This window comes from Vipera ursinii (genome assembly GCF_947247035.1).
Source record: "Vipera ursinii genome assembly, chromosome: 8".
In the NCBI taxonomy this organism is placed as follows: Eukaryota; Metazoa; Chordata; class Lepidosauria; order Squamata; family Viperidae; genus Vipera; species Vipera ursinii.
In genome coordinates, this window is record NC_139519.1 from 3,209,752 (window position 1) to 3,225,707 (window position 15,956).

A 15,956-nucleotide genomic window follows, 5' to 3' on the forward strand; every position below is an offset into this window, starting at 1 on the left:
TTTAGAATTCTTAATTGTTTATTTTGTTTTGGGGAAGATTCATTAAAAACAATTGTTAATCCTGGCTTCTTTTATATGCAGCTTTGTAACCAGGATGAAGTCAGATGTCTAACTCTGAGTGGATACGTGTGACACACTTGTTCTTGCTTGTTACATTTAAAGAAACAAAACACAAAACAAAACAAAAATAAGGTTTGTAGACTAGAAAAAGAAGATGCTGTCTGATATCTCTGTTTCTCTATGCACTTGGCAGGACTGTTAGAAAAAAATGTTCCCGGAACACACATTCTTGAAGAATGGAGTCGGAACGGATGAAAAAAAAGAAAAAGAAAAACAGAGGATTAAAAAGAGCAAAGTTGAAAGCTTCCCTGGCATCAAAGATTAGAAGAAGACCTATCAGTAAGTACATATTAAAACATGTAAGCATTAATGCAGAGGTATGCACGCTGCAGCTCAATGCAGTTTTCCCAACCCTCGGTGACCTCTTAAGTCATTACAGCAAAAAAGTGACAGTTTCTTGACATTTTGAGGTGAAAGCAAATTAAATACTTCATAAGACATGGCATTTTACTCCTTGGGTTCTTCACTTTCTCAGGGATTTGATTGATTTTGAATAGCACCTTTCTCCAAGAGAAATGCTGCAGAAGAATCAGTGACGATTGATTGGGCTAATGATGTGGGGCATAACATTACGATGGAGGACTGGGAGAGGATGTGGAAAAAGGGTATTAAGTTTACATTTATATCATATACGTTCAATACTTACGTGTGTGTTTTTTCTAACTCAGGAAAAAACTAAAAAGCACTTCAAAGTATATTTATCAGACTCTGTTTCTGAATGGGGAACAGAGTGATGTTAAAATATGTGCCCTGGGAGAAGAATGGAACTTGCACAAGATATACCTCTGTCAGGTAAAAATTGCCTTTTTGTTTCTTGGATCTCCAGTATCATTAGGAAGCAGGTTTCAGACCTTTTTGTTTAATACTCAAATTCAGCACTGCTGCCCTGAATGCTGGAAATGTAAAGCTGTAGAAGGAACCTTTTACCACATGTGGTGGACTTGCCCCATAGTAAAAGACTTCTGGGAAAAGATTTATAATGAATTAAAGGAAGTTTTGAAAAACACATTTATTAAGAAACCAGAAGCCTTCTTATTGGGTATAGTCGGAAAAGAAATTCCCCAAAACGATGTTACTTTCTTTCTGTATGCCACAACAGCGGCGAGAATTTTGATAGCCAAGAATTGGAAGACACAAGAAATACCAACGGTGGAAGAATGGCAGATGAAAATGATGGACTATATGGAACTCGCTGAGCTGACCGGGAGAATCCGTGACCAGGGTGAAGAGTCGGTGGAAGAAGGTCTGAAGAAATTCAAGGACTACTTGAAGAAATACTGTTATATTAACTAGTTTGAAATGGACTTGGAAGTGCTTATAGGTTGTAGTTTTAGAGTTTAATGTTTAGTATTAAGGATAATATGAAAGAATGATTGTTAAATGATAAGAAATTAAAATTATGAAATGGAATTTGCTAATGATGATTTACAATGAAACGCAGATAGAGGGGACTTGAGGAAGTCACCTGAATATGATTAGAAAGATTAGGAATGACGGAAGTTAAGTACTCTTTTTGTATTTTTGTTGATTGTATTGTTTATGTTATGTCTTGTTTTTATATGTATTTTTTGTTGTTTAAATATATGTTTTCATAAGAGCAATAAAAAAAGAGAAATGCTGCAGAAGCAAATATGTCTGGGAATATTGGGGCAGGACAATGGTGCACATGCTTGCCACCCCATGTAGCCTTAAATATTTTATTTTGGCTCTTGGTATAAACAGAATCTTTATGTATGACTTTATGTGACTGACTTGAGCAGAGAGACTAAAATGCATGTCTGGGATATGAAATATTACTTCCACCTAAGTCACGTTTATCATAAATTCCGTATAATCCAGCTATAATTGATCAAGGTCCTGTAAAGGTTTCTGAGAGCGAATACCTTTTGGGCACTTGGTTTGAAAGAATACTGGAGAGATTTCACTTCACTCCAGTATATCTGAAGCAGCCACAAAGTGGACCAAAAGGAAAACTCGCTGATAGGAAGGAAAACTGGCAAATTTAACCATTTTGGGCTCAGTTGTGGTCATAGGTTGAGGACTACCTTATCAGAATAGCTAATTCATATGTTGGGTTAATAAAGTATGAGTCAAACTTCATACATTCTCTGAACTTCTTAAACATTTCAAGCTTTTCCATTTCTTCTTTTTTTGTCCATATTTAGAATATTGGCCTTGGTCATGTATGGTCTTCTCTTGGACTGCTGGAACTGCTGTCACTAAGCAATAGGATGGCATGACATCATGCTTTACAACTGCAATTCCAGTCCCAATTACCACTGAGAACCAAGAACTATCTGTAGTTCAACATATCAACACAGCATCTGGATTTCTGATATGTAGTTGTGCAAACAGAAACTTTCTGAAAACAAATTTTGGAAATAGGCAGAGTATTAGCACTACTCCATCAACGTTCATAAGTTATACTAAGGATATTATAATTATGAATTGTTATCTTCAACAGTTGGGGAATGCAGATCCTTCTGGTCTCAGGTCTGTATCAGCCCCTTTCCAGATCAACATGAACAGAGAGAATCAGGAATAACAGAGTCTTTGCAACCATGAAAATTCAAGATACATTTTCAGGGGACATTCAAGCTTGGTTTTGAAACCAGAGGCAGCTGAATTCTACGCCCAAATTGGGTGCATCGTACTGAAATTAGGCTAACATCATCCTAACCAGTCACCCAACTATTAAGTTAAACGTATGATTGCTTTCTTCTAAGTAGAGAGGCCTTCAGCTTTTTTTGAATTGACCTTTCACCTGCAGATGCCTTTGAATAATAGGCTTCATTTATTTTTTTCCCCTCTAGAAATTAAACCAAGCCGATCACTAGAGGCAACTCCCAAATGCTTTGATACAACTCGGAAGATTGAACTCTAAGGAGTCAGACAAGGCTCTCGGATTAGACCTTGGATGTTCCACAGAGATCTGAGCAGCTGATCAACAATAAAAGCAGAGGTGTCAGGTGTGGCTGAGGAATCCTGGGAGTTGAGGTCCACAAGTCTTAAAGTTGCTAAGGTTGGACACTCCTGAAGTAAAGCATAACTCTAAAAGTATGGAAAAAATAACACTTGCAAAAGTACAACTATCATTCTTTCAAAAATGAAAAAATGAAAAACCAACAATTGTTGAGTGAGACCGGAGAAAGGGCCAACCTGAGCTCCATCTGTTTCCTCCTTTGCCAACTGCCGGAAGACGTGTTTCCTCGTCCGCCAAAAGTCCTGGAACTGGAAGATCCGGGCATAGTCCCTGGGCAGGTTCTCCTTGGGATCCCAGGGAGATGTTCGGAAGCTCTTTAGTCCCCTGAACTTCTGGAACCTGAGGGAGGCAGCGGGATCACTCTCTTGCCTCTTCTTCAACCCTTCGGCCTACTGCCCTCTCCCGCTAACCCAGCACAGCCTCCAGCTTAAAGCAGCCTCCCAGGGCTGGCAAACGGGTCACCTGGGCAGTCAGGCCAGGCCTTGCCTCAGCCTCCCCTGATCCCACCAGAACTGTGCCAAGACCTCCCGTGGCCCTGGCCATCTGCCGAGGCTCTCACCGGACCCGGGCTGGCACATCCCGGGGGGTGTCCACCTCATCTGGAAACATTTCTTCTTCTCGCTCCTGTCGGTATTTCTCCAGCATTGCGGCTTCTTCCTCTATCTCCTCCTCGGCCTGCTCAGTTGTAGGCAATGTCATGCTTTCACAGTCCTCCTCCTCCGAAGCAATTTCCTCTGCACTGCTGCTCCCGTCCTGGCAGAGCAAAAGCAGCCCGGGCAGAGCACTGAGTGGGAGAGCGCGAGGAGGCCCTCCCCACCCCGTGGTCCTCAGTGCCTGCCCTGTCCTAATTCTGCCTTCAGAGCCCCTGGCCTCAGTGGGCCTGCAGATCCTCCACCAGGTGACCACCAAAAGGCCAGCTCCCTTACCTGGGCCATGGCTTCTTCCATAATCTCCTCCTCCTCCTCCTCCTCCTCGCTGCCATTTCCCCATTCGTCTTTGTCCAGGATCCAGGCTGCCTGATAGGCAGATGTGCCTTTGGGGACCCTCTTGACAACCTTCTTGCTCTGCTTAAGAGATTCTGTGCAAAGTTGGGGAAGAGTTACTGCCGGAGAATCTCCCAGCATAACAAGAGAAGAAAAATACGGCATTCCTCCTGTCGGTGTAAAGCCACGATTATCGGGGCAAGTCCCACTTCAACACAGAGCAGGGATTTTTTATGTGCTCCCTTTAAGGTAACAAAAGCAGGGGACTGTCCGTGAAGGCCGCCCGCTTGGAGACCAGCAGGTTTCCTCGGGCATCTCTGGGCTGGCCAAGGACAGCAGACTGTGGGATGGTTAGGCCAGGAGTCTGATCCGGCAGAGCACAGCTTATGTACAGATCAAGAATCTGAAAAACTGAGAATGTTTCTTTTTGGGGGGAGAGCAAACCAAGCCACCCAAACGTACACTTGAAAAAAATTAAGCCCTTCAAAGATTTTTATCCTTAAAGCTTTATCTTAATCATCAAAGTATTAACGCCTCTTGCCAATACTATGTAAATACCAAAATAGATTCTGTATTTTATAATACAATAAGCCAGTAATAATAATGATTGAGCTCTTGAAGAAATGATTGAGACAGATATACATTGCCTCAACTCCTTCAATGGAACTGTGGTTTAAAGATGGCTGGCCCTGTTGAGGGAGGCTACGCAACATCTACACATCAGAGTTAAGTATAATCTGGTTTCTTATAGTTCCATCTTAGCCTGCGCGAATTGAACCACTGTAATTAAAGGCTAAGGCTAAGAGTACAGAGCCTAGCAGAGGCTGACCTACTTGCTTCGGGGCTTGGGAGTGCTTTTTTGCTTCAAGTCAAAAACCCCAAAGTGAAAAAGTATATAAAAGGTAAAGGTTCCCCCGCACATGCGTGCTAGTCGTTTCTGACTCTAGAGGGTGCTCATCTCCGTTTCAAAGCCGAAGAGCCAGCACTCGTCCGAGGACGTCTCTGTGGTCATGTGGCCGGCATGACTAGATGCCAAAGGCGCACGGAACGCTGTTACCTTCCCACCGGAGTGGTCTCTATTTTCCTACTTGCGTTTTTTCGTGCTTTCGAACTGCTAGGTTGGCAGAAGCTGGGACGAGTAACAGGCGCTCACTCTGTTACGCGGCACTCGGGATTCGACCCGCCAAACTGCCGAGCTTCTGATCGACAAGCTCAGCATCCTAACCCACTGAGTATATCCAAGAATAAAACAATGGTCTGGGTTCTGATGAATTAAAAATGCTGAATTGAGGCAGCTGGATTCTACAAAGTGACTCTTAAAAAATTTAAAACAATCCAGATATTCACCAAACCAGTAACAGACTCTTAAAAATTAAGGGCTTGACCAGAAGAACAAATCAAGAGAGCATAAAAAGTGTGTTCTATTAAAATTAATGTGGGCTTTATAGATATATCATCCTACTCCCTTTAATTAAGCAGGCCCAGTTAATGAACTAAGTCTTTCTGTACTGTTCAGGAGACTGGTATCGTTTGCTAGAGCTGAGAATTCTCAGGAGAAAACGAGGTCATCGTAAGTATTCAGCTATTCAGATGTGCGTAGGAATGTTGAGAGATGAGGTGGGAGTTACATTTATTTGCTAAAGCAGGAGAGGGGAGCCTGTGGCTCACAATTCCACAAAACTGTAGCTTCCAACATACCTCACCAGTTAGTCATGCCAGGTGGAGCTGCCGGGGCTTGTATCCTGGCAATCGCAGGGTACCAAGTCCCTCTCTCTTTTTCTTCCATAAGACTATTTCATGATGTTTCTTTCATGGCATCAGGACAACCCAAAGACATTTCAAAAGTCAATCTCAGCTGGCTGCGTTATTCACTGTCCATTGTTATCTCTTCTCTTCTCTGAGGAAGTATACAGGAAGTTGCAGCAGATATACAGAGGGAAGACTAGCAGTTTACTGTCCAAATTCATCACTACTTGTTCCTAAAAAGCAAATAAACAGGTATCAGACTGAACATAAAAATGCTTTCAGAAACCCTGCAGAAAGGATTAGAGAAAACGCTAGAAATTCTGAAAGTAATTTTTTAACCTACTCATGTAACTTCAGAGGCAATTTTCAATCAAGCATCCATCAGCTGAATCCATACAAAAGGAGAAAACCGTTATTTCACTAAATATTTTCTCTAGTTGCATTTTTCTAGACCTTTCCAGCACCATCCACCCGAACAGCAACCGCTGAAGCGGCCAGCTTATCCCGTCAGTTTTCATTTATATCAGGAGACTTCAAATCAGTATTTCTCGAAGGTTTAAGTGCCTGAACACAATGAAAGGAATTGGCTGCCTGTTGCAATTGCTTGTTGCCCACAAATGATATTCTTATGAACATCATTCCTTCTTGTGCCTAGAAATTTTGGAGTTTGCGAGGAAAGGAATTCTCTCCAATCATTTGATGAGAGCTGTAAGAAATACTGCTTTTCACCTGACTTTCATCTCAGTGCTCCACAGGAAGGAAGGAGCAATCTGATGCTATTCTCTTTTGCAGGGAGAAAGGGGGGCGGGGGGGAGGTAGCCTTCTAGCTTTGAGCATGTGACACATTCTTGACTTATCCCAGACAGTAGAGTTAAGTGTTCAGGGCCTGGAGAGACTGAAAGTCCCCTTCAGATTCCAGGTGCATTTTGGAACATTTGACAGTCTGTTCAGGAAATGCTGATACTATTAACCCAATCAGGCCCTTAGATTTGATGAAAATACAAAGAACAACCTGAGGTATCACAAAGAATTTGCTGTGACAGGGATGGGGTGGTTTTTGACTCATTTAGGGTCCCCAAACAGAAAGAAATGAGCCGTAGGGTGAGGAGCCCAGCAATCCCTCGGCTGTTGCACTAACTGCGCAAAACCGGAAGCCCGCTTCCAATTTAAATTTTAATGTGAGGAGTCCACTACTTGCTAGTTAGGCTGTCCCTGTGGAAATCTGGCCCTCTAAACAGGAAATCTCAGTTAATTCTCAGTTGAGCTGAAGCAATCAGAAGCCCTGTGAGAGGGTAGTCTTTCAAATACTGTGTCACAAGACAACATAATTTTAGCGTAGTCAATGGTGGAACCCAGTTCATTTCTGTTCAACTCTCCTGCTTCTTATGAGAATCCTACTCTTTCTTCTCTGACACTGCTAGCTAAAATGAACCAAAAGCTTTGCACATACAAACCTGATCTTTTTCAAGGGTTAGCATCTGATATCCTGCAGTTCTGCTACAAATAAGCTTTCCATTGCTATGAAAAGAAGCCAGTCGCAGCCTAAGGACAGAAGAGAAATTACACTAAGCAAGCTCCCTCTAGAATCCAGATGGGTGGTTTCAAAATTTGATAAATATATGAAATAAAATCAATGGAAAGGAGGTGGTGATTGTTAAGAGAGGGTGAAAGAATTGTTGGATATGATGTGGGCAGCAAATAAATTTTGCTTTATGTATATATGTTAAATGCTTGTTAACTATTTAGATTACCTTGCTAGGCCCCAAACATGGGACAAATCTTTATTTCCTGTTTCGGCCTAACCGAAGGCCATCCACAGGCAGTAGTCACAACAGTGACAGCTCATATTTGTGTAAATTTTAGATTGCTAACAAAGAATTAAAGGGAGACTGATATGCATTTCAAACTTATTTGTTTTCATCAGTCAGCCATACCCTTCTGAGATTCGAATATATATATACATACATACACACACACACGTATACGTATATGCATGTTAATATATTTATAATTAATTTATAATTTATTCTTTGTTGTTACCTTCCCACTGATGTGGTACCTATTTATCTACTCGCATTTGCATGCTTTGGAACTGCTAGGTTGACAGGAGCTGAGGCAAGAACATTGCATGGCACTCAGCTCTCAAACCTGGGCTGTCGACTTTCCATTTGACAAGCTCGGTGTCTTTAACTGCTGAGCCATTCACTTAGTGGTGGGATTCAGCCAGTTCGCACCACTTCGGCATAACCGGTAGCTAATTTTTTGTTGCTCAGGCCCAGAATTGACTTCCGGAAGTGGCATCAACACAGAGAACCAGTTGTTCACATATTTGAATCCCACCACTGCATCCACTGCCCTTGTTTGGCAAAATGGATGACACATCTTTGTGCTTGGGAAGACCTACCCATTACTTTTATGGGTAATGGTGACAGGCTAATGTCTGTCATTATCCTTAAGACAAACCTCCGTAAATCTGCAGAGATTTGAATGTTATGAATCTGGCAAGTACCTTCGGCATTTTCCCCCCCTCTTACCTATTGTTTCCCTGATTCCAACGAGCAAATGATACTGACCTGCTTCCCTCCAATGACTGCTGATGAACTCCGAAGTCTACAAGAAGAGCGAGTGCCGATGTGATCCTTTTACCTTCTAGCAATGGAGAACCAGCCCAAAAAGAGAGGGAACCCACCTGAAAGCGATATTTCTCTGGGGCTGCAAACTGACAGAGCCACTGCAGGGCTGATTTAGTGTGTTGCGTTTGAAGATAATGTGACGGTTGGTGTATGTGACCAGCAGATCAAAGCCAAAATTAAAGCCTGTCCATCGCCAGCAATACTTGCAAGAAAGAAAAAAAGATAATTGAAGAAATAGTTGTATTCTAAGAGTGGCTTTAAATTCTGAACTTAACTTGCAAAGGACCTCCACTTTACACCTTGTATATTTTGCATCACCTCAGGAAAGTCAAGGTTGGTGGTTTAAGAAAGCTATACGAGCATTGTTATCATTTTTATATTTTCCAATAAGAAAGTATTTAACCTTGTAAAATAATTTAGCTAAGAAAACACTGTTTTGGGGAAACAAACAGCTTACAAAAACTGTAAATAAATTACACATTTTTAAAAGGACATGGAAAAATATTTGTGCTTACATCACCATCTTTGGCAAGTTTTCTGCCACACCGCATACTGTTTGCTTCTAGTTCCTCTTTATTAATCTCTTGAGGCCTTGAACATACAAAATAACTTTCTATAAAATGGCATTCTATCAAAGGAAAGCACAAGAAAAGTATTCTAACTGGTTGCACACAGATCTTAACGCCTGAATAAATTCATTTTCCCCCAGAAACCTATCTTGTTAAGTGTCCTGAAATTCTTTCCCGGCCAATGCATCAAAGAGTTATCTTCCTGGGCCGTGCTAAAATGACCACCCAAGTACATCTTGGTGGGGTAGCCAGCACCCCGGCAGGACATGGCAATCCCTTGCACACACTCCCAAAGCAGGGAGAACAAATATTGTGGTTTATGATGTTCAAATGAGAAAAAGAGCCACATTTCTGAACTCTATGCTCTCCCTTAAGCTACAAAGGTGAGCAAGAAGTACTTTCCATGCACTGAAAGTCTCCTGGCAAAGGACTTATACCTGCCCCTCAATACATAGGTTGCCGAACTTTAACCCAAGGCTAAAATGCCATAATGTGAATACCCGAAGAGGACTTATTGTGACTCACAGAACAGCACCAGGAGTAATCTTCCTTCCTTCTTTCCCTCCCTCCCTCCCTCCCCCCCTTTTCTTCTTTTTCCTTTCTTCTTTCCTTCTGCTTCCCTTCTTTTTGTTTGTCTTTCCTCTTTCCTTTTCTCCTCTCCTGTCCCTTTTTGGATGCTGAAATGCAAACCCTGAACTTTTTTCAACTATGTTTTATATAGTGCGGACAAGAATTTTTTGCATGAATAAAGCGCTGATAAATCTGTTAACAAAACTGTTCAAGCACATCCAAAGAAACAACTTTCCTTATTTTATTAAATAAAACCCCAGTCATGTTACCTATTCACAAAACCAGCTCCATCCAGCAGGATGCTGGTGAACAAGCTTGTTAGCTTTCTAAGGTGAAAGCAGTTAGCATACGGAAACTTAAATTTGTTTTCTCTTTATAGGAACATTGCAAGATGTGTTTCTCAGTTACAGAGAAAGAGGCATTATACATACCCAATGTCATTGTCTTGTTCTGTTCTAAGCATGGCAAACCACTGCTGTTTGTAAACAGAGAACAGCCAGTCTAAAATTTAGAAAGACCAAAGTGGGCCTTTTATAAACAAGGCAAAGAAAGTTAAGCAGCACTTAATATTTTTACAAGGCTTTTACACTGTCCCCATCAAAACTGACTCTTAGCAGTTTATTTACCCCATGTATGCAAAAGTTAAAAAACAGAGTCTAAAAATAAATACTGTAGCAACAAATTCAAATCATGTTATTGTGGTCATTAACCAGCAGACCCTGTAGCAACAAGTTTAGAGAACGAAATGGGGGGGCAAGAAGAGAAGAGGCTATGACCTCCTTTACTCTTTTCCCACACAGTGGGATGTAAGAGAAGTAGAGAAATAGCTTAAACCTAACCACAAACTAGTTTATGTGCCTGAAACTGGATTCAATGATTCGCCAATTTTACTACCCAGGCCATGTCCACTTGCTAGTGGCACACAGGTTTTTATATGCTGTATGTGGGGACTCTTTCAAAGACCCACAAACTCAATTCTGATTTCCCTTTCTCAAGCCTATGGCATGACAGAGAAAGAAAACAAGCGATTCCATTCTTACCTGCAGGGATCAGGCTGTCTCGTTCAACAATTCTTGCTGATGTCAGATCACTGATTATATACTGCAGCCTCAGATATTTGAACACTGGCATAAATACACGTCCTTGTTCAGTTTCCAAGAATGAGATGCCTTCCTCAAAATCTGAAAAATTAAAGCAGATTCTTAAGAGTTCAAATATATTTTTACTATTAAGTAAAAAGCAGCACTGCAGTCTGTGAGCAGTTTATCAATCCCAGCAGAGAAAGCAATTCAGATAAGGTTTAACAGGATTATCCTGATTTGCTTTTAAAAGCAAAAATGGCTCACTAGTGGAAGGTGGATTTCCCCCCCCCCCCAAAGAGATTGTGGTTTACAGGTTTCCCATCTCGCACAAAAGGAATGCATGTTGGGCCAATAGGGAACAACCCATAATGAAGAGAGACCTAAAGATACTGTAAATCCTGCTTCAAAGGTTTCCAACATCCAAACTATTCGCAAAGCATTTCATAAAGACCTTTCCTGCGCTTGGAAAACCAGGCATCTGCTTCACTTAAAAGCTGTTTCAATGATCCATTCCAAGAAGGCACCATCTGAAGGAACATCCACTACATAAAATAAAGAAACAGCTGTAAGGTTCACTTGAGGTATACACTGAATAACTAAAGCTTGAGGAGCACGGTGGCTCACAAGGTTATGATGCTGGGCTGACTGTCGGCAAGCTTGCATTTGAGACCTGGTTGCTGCTGCGGAACAGGGCGAGTTCCCATCACACCCTCCAGCTCATGCCTTCAGACCAGCAGTTTGAAAGCGGGCAGTTGCAAATAGATAAATGGGTGCCACCTCGGTGGGCAACTTAACAGGGACATGAAAGGAGCCCCCAACTGGGTGTTCCCCAGGCAACAGTGATGTCATCATTGAAACCTTACGATCAGTACGCACGATCCCAACATGTAGTAGTAACTAAAGCTTTACACAAACACGTACATACGCTGTTTCTACAAAAAATTGTTTACAGATAGTGAGTTGTATTTGGGAATAAAAACATCACAGTACCACTTTAACTGATTTTTTATGAAATGAGTTTGTTCTTCTGTTAGAATGCAATTAAAGGGGTAACTGGCTGCATCCTTATAAGGAAAGCAAGCAACAAAGAAAACAGAAAAGAAAGAGGCAGCTGACAGTTTTTACGGAGTAAAAAGGGAAAGAAGATAACCAAAGAAATAGTTATTCTGTATGCACAAACCTTTTTTATACTTTAAGTATTCTGTGCTATCTTGTAATCCAGTGTTATTCTTAGATCAGTTTTAATGGGTCATTAATAAATTAGTACTCTAAATACCGTCTTTTTCGGACCATAAGACGCACCCAGTTTTTAGAGCAGGAAAACAAGAAAAAAAAATATTTCTCCTCCTCTCTCTCTCCCTCTTTCTCTCCCTCCCTCTCCCATTGTCCCTTCCTTCCTTCCTTCCTTCCTTCCTTCCTTCCTTCCTTCCTTCCTTCCCTCCCTCCCTCTTTGTCCTTCCCTCTCTGCATTAGAGCAGTACCCGCGGAGGCGGCCCTGCTCTTGCAGAAAGCAAGCTGAAACGGAGTGAGGGAGATTGCCAGAAATGCGAATCTGCCGATCTCGCGCTCCTGCAAACTCCCTCGCTCGCTTTCAGCTTCCCTTGCTACAAGAGAAAGCAGGCTGAAACGAGGCAGATTGCAGCAGCGCGAGATCAGCCGATTCGCATTCCAGGCAATCTCCCTCACTCCGTTTCAGCCTGCTTTCTCTTGTAGCAAGGGAAGCTGAAACCGAGCGAGGGAGAGTGCAGGAGCGTGAGATCGGCCTTTCTCAGCACGTGCCGATTCGTGCTCCTGGCAATCTCCCTTGCTTTCCACTTGCGGAGGATGGGGCTGGCCATACGGATCACCTTCGGACCATAAGACGCACCCTCGTTTTCCCCCCAACTTTGGGGAAAAAAAGTGTGTCTTATGGTCCGAAAAATACGGTAATCAAACAAAGACTATGACTACCTATCAAAGATACCAAACCATGCTGCATCACGTGACGTGTCACGATGTATCACAACTTTTTTCACATTGCTGAAGCTGAGGCAGGTGCGGCCTCCGCATGATGCAACCGGCCTATGGGCCGGCAGTTTGACACCCCTGTACTAAACTATCAGGAAAGAAGAGGCAGGAGAGGTGACATCGGTCTGTGAGAATACTGTCAATTTGGAAGAAATGGCAGTGCGGTTATTTCCACATCAAAACAAAACCTGGATCAAACTGATGTTATTAAATGTTGGTACCTTCTTTAGAGCAGTATATATGTCCATCTCCACTTGCATGACAAACAGGTTAGAGGAACTAATCAGCTGTTTCATGAGGTTTATGCTGAAAGAAACAATATGACCTCTGAATTGCAAAGGGCATGAATTCTGTTCAGTTCAACGGATTATCTGAATTCCATTTTATTATGCTAAACGTCTTCCCATAGTATCTGGGTTAATCTCAAAAGCTCAATACCTGAGTTCTTTGAGGAGTTCCACACTCTGGTGGGTCATCAGGTTATTCAAGAGCCACTCAAGACACCTAGATTTAAAATAGGTAAGGTAAATGCAATGAGATGCAATGCACGTTTCTAATAAGCTGCTGAGCACTTTCCCCCAGATGTTATAGTAAAATAGGGACCCCACAGCCATCATACTCCAAAGCCCATCCAATCAACTATGACCCTCTTCAGACCATAAGGGACTACACACTGCTTCTGCTCTATTTTTAACTTTTCACTTCCTATACTTGCTTCCAATGTTCTGTCAGAATGAGAGAACGTGAAAATCCCATTAGCAGCTCCTGATAAATAAAAAGCCCAAATACTCAGGAGAAACAACCAGTACTTCAAGAAGATGATTATTTCACACAGAAGAATCAACAAGAAACAAATTGTTGAAACTTCATGTCTGTTTCCTCTGCTGCTGCTTTCTTTCTTCAGCAGAAAAAACACACTGGTTGTCTTTGTATTTTTATTTATCTGGACTGCTAGTATTGATTTTGGATGTCTGTCCTATTCGAACTACAATCTCTTTCATTTATTATTTAATTGTGGCTGCCCTATTATATTTAATTAAAAGCTACCTCTGAGAACAAGGAGTGAAATTCCCCCTTTTCCTTCCAGGTTATTTACTGCAAAGACAAAAAGAAACTTGCAAATTGGGAAAAGGAATCCGTAAGAATTTCAGTTCTGTCTCCAGGATTCTAAGTGTTTGTGTCTTACGCTGAACACACAGCTCTAGGTTCTACTAATACCTAATATTATTTCATGTCAGCCACAGAATATTAACTATTGCACAAGCTGAAAATATTATGCTTCTAAAATTAAACACATTTTTATATTTGAAGGGAGAAATAAGCAGCAAGGTTTCTGCTGGAAAACATCACACGAGATGCTTCTCAAAGCCACATCACATTAGAAAATCAAGGGGGAGATCATAAAAATGTTCTTCTTCAACAAAATCTTTCTTAGTGCCAATACTTACTTTTTTTTCAAAGAATCTAATCCATATGTTCCCGCAGAATTATAGTAACTACACACGGTTTTTGCATTAATTGTTTCCTTCATTGTTTCGCCACACTGCTGTATTAAGCCATCCTGTAAACATAAGGTAAAAAGGTAAAGGTTCCCCCGCACATGCGTGCTAGTCGTTTCCGACTCTAGGGGCCGGTGCTCATCTCTGTTTCAAAGCCGAAGAGCCAGCGCTCGTCCGAGGACGTCTCCGTGGTCAGGTGGCCGGCATGACTAGACGCCAAAGGCGCACGGAACGCTGTTACCTTCCCACCGTAGTGGTCCCTATTTTTCTACTTGCATTTTTACGTGCTTTCGAACTGCTAGGTTGGCAGAAGCTGGGACGAGTAACAGGCGCTCACTCTGCTACGCAGCACTCGGGATTTGACCGGCCAAAATGCCGACCTTCTGATTGACAAGCTCAGCGTCCTAACCCACTGAGCCACCGCGTCCCTTCGTAAACATATAATGATGCAAAACAAATCCTCACTCCCAGGCCTAATGCTACAGATGATGCCCTCACCTCAAGCTAACTGGCAAAAATGCAAACAGTGATTATCTAGAGATATTTTGTCTTCTTCTGGACAGATAGGCATACTACCAGTCTCAACCATAATTATACAAAATGATACCCTATTTGTAACAGGAGAAATGAGAAGGACTGATACCCTGATTCTTAATTTTGAAGCTCAGAGGCCACATAAGAAGTCCCTGTGTAAGTGTGCTGGCTTGCAGCATCCATCCTTCATTTATATGCTCCCATCTAGAAAGGGGAGGAGGGGCAAGAGCTAGCGAGAAAACGACTTTCCCAGCTCTGTCAGGACTGCTAAGCATGTGTTTGAAAAAACGCCTCGAGGATAACGGAAGCCATGTGGCCATGACCATGTGCTCGTCCCTGGAATACAAATGAAGATGGGACTGAAAGCCCTGCACTTTGCCAAGCAAAGATTTGGAAAAAATGGAGCCATTTCCACTTACCAGCTGTAACATGCTGGCAGCTGCCAGGAGGGCAATCACTCTACTAGTGTTTATTAACACTTCATCCCGGTAAAGTGAGCCAAAGGCAACCTGTAAGGCTAAAGAAAACCACATCCTAAGTCTCCTCATACATATAAGACAGGTTATACATTTATTTTTTTCCAATTCAGTAGGATTATTAAGAGTGATGTTCAAAAAATGTTATTTCTCAAATTATTTTATATATAGTGACAACAACAAGATGCCTAGAATATTGAGAGGGGGTAAATCAGATGCCATTTAAAAAATATAAAACCCTAAGCGGGACAAATGGTTAAGTACCGAAGTCACCACATTTGGGGTCTAACGTAAGCACCTCTCACCCTAGAAAACTCCCATTCGCCTGCAGATTTCACCAGCTGAGATTATGGGACACCGCGCAAAACTTCAGAAGCTGATCAAAAAGTAGGCACTTCAAAATAAACTGAGTGTTACGTTTTGTATTTTCATTTAAAAACGCTGACAGTTTCAATCAGGTTGAAAAATGTGCATCCACAACAGGTACAATGACAAAAAAAGCATTGTTACAATGCGAGTCCTACTCCCTATATTGTGAAGTCACTCGCATGTAACCAAGGCTCCAAATTTGTAGCAGATTGCATTCCACATTTTGTTGAAAGAAGCAAGCTTCCGAAAGCAGCCATGGCAAGGGCTTAAAAATGTGATTTTTCATAATTTGCTGTTCATTTATAATAAAAACCATGAAAGAAGTACTGAATAGTTTAGATTTGTGTAGTTGGTTAATAGTCCCCAAAATGAGAAATCTGTTTTT

General features: G+C 41.8%; 2 protein-coding genes across 2 annotated transcripts in view; both read right to left on the bottom strand.

The window, feature by feature from the left end:
* Nucleotides 1–5,875, bottom strand: LOC310644005 (pre-rRNA-processing protein TSR1 homolog). Its single transcript, XM_083368756.1, has 5 exons — nt 5,785–5,875; nt 4,030–4,181; nt 3,663–3,856; nt 3,280–3,442; nt 1–255 (listed from the first exon to the last, which is right to left on the bottom strand). Exons 2-5 carry the CDS (start codon nt 4,048–4,050, stop codon nt 202–204), a joined length of 432 nt encoding a protein of 143 aa, XP_083224882.1. The 5' UTR covers nt 4,051–4,181; nt 5,785–5,875; the 3' UTR covers nt 1–201.
* Nucleotides 5,876–5,930: 55 nt separating this feature from the next.
* Nucleotides 5,931–15,956, bottom strand: part of LOC310644003 (germ cell-less protein-like 1) — a 14,806-nt gene continuing 4,780 nt past the window's right edge. Inside the window, exons 4-14 of the mRNA XM_083368752.1 lie at nt 15,146–15,243; nt 14,142–14,254; nt 13,132–13,197; nt 12,915–12,999; nt 11,138–11,228; nt 10,645–10,785; nt 10,036–10,105; nt 8,981–9,056; nt 8,522–8,667; nt 7,287–7,374; nt 5,931–6,065 (exon numbers count right to left, since the gene is read on the bottom strand). Coding sequence (XP_083224878.1) covers nt 5,955–6,065; nt 7,287–7,374; nt 8,522–8,667; nt 8,981–9,056; nt 10,036–10,105; nt 10,645–10,785; nt 11,138–11,228; nt 12,915–12,999; nt 13,132–13,197; nt 14,142–14,254; nt 15,146–15,243 — 1,085 coding nt within the window. The 3' untranslated portion in view covers nt 5,931–5,954. The remainder of the gene's footprint in view (nt 6,066–7,286; nt 7,375–8,521; nt 8,668–8,980; nt 9,057–10,035; nt 10,106–10,644; nt 10,786–11,137; nt 11,229–12,914; nt 13,000–13,131; nt 13,198–14,141; nt 14,255–15,145; nt 15,244–15,956) is intronic.

What these genes read in the sequence shown, in the direction of transcription:
- LOC310644005 (XM_083368756.1), bottom strand. Translation starts at nt 4,050, where the DNA reads ATGGAAGAAGCCATGGCCCAG. An exon ending in TGGAAGAAGCCATGGCCCAG is followed by an intron (nt 3,857 to 4,029) that starts GTAAGGGAGCTG and finishes TTGCTCTGCCAG; the next exon opens with GACGGGAGCAGCAGTGCAGA. An exon ending in GATGTGCCAGCCCGGGTCCG is followed by an intron (nt 3,443 to 3,662) that starts GTGAGAGCCTCG and finishes TGCCTCCCTCAG; the next exon opens with GTTCCAGAAGTTCAGGGGAC.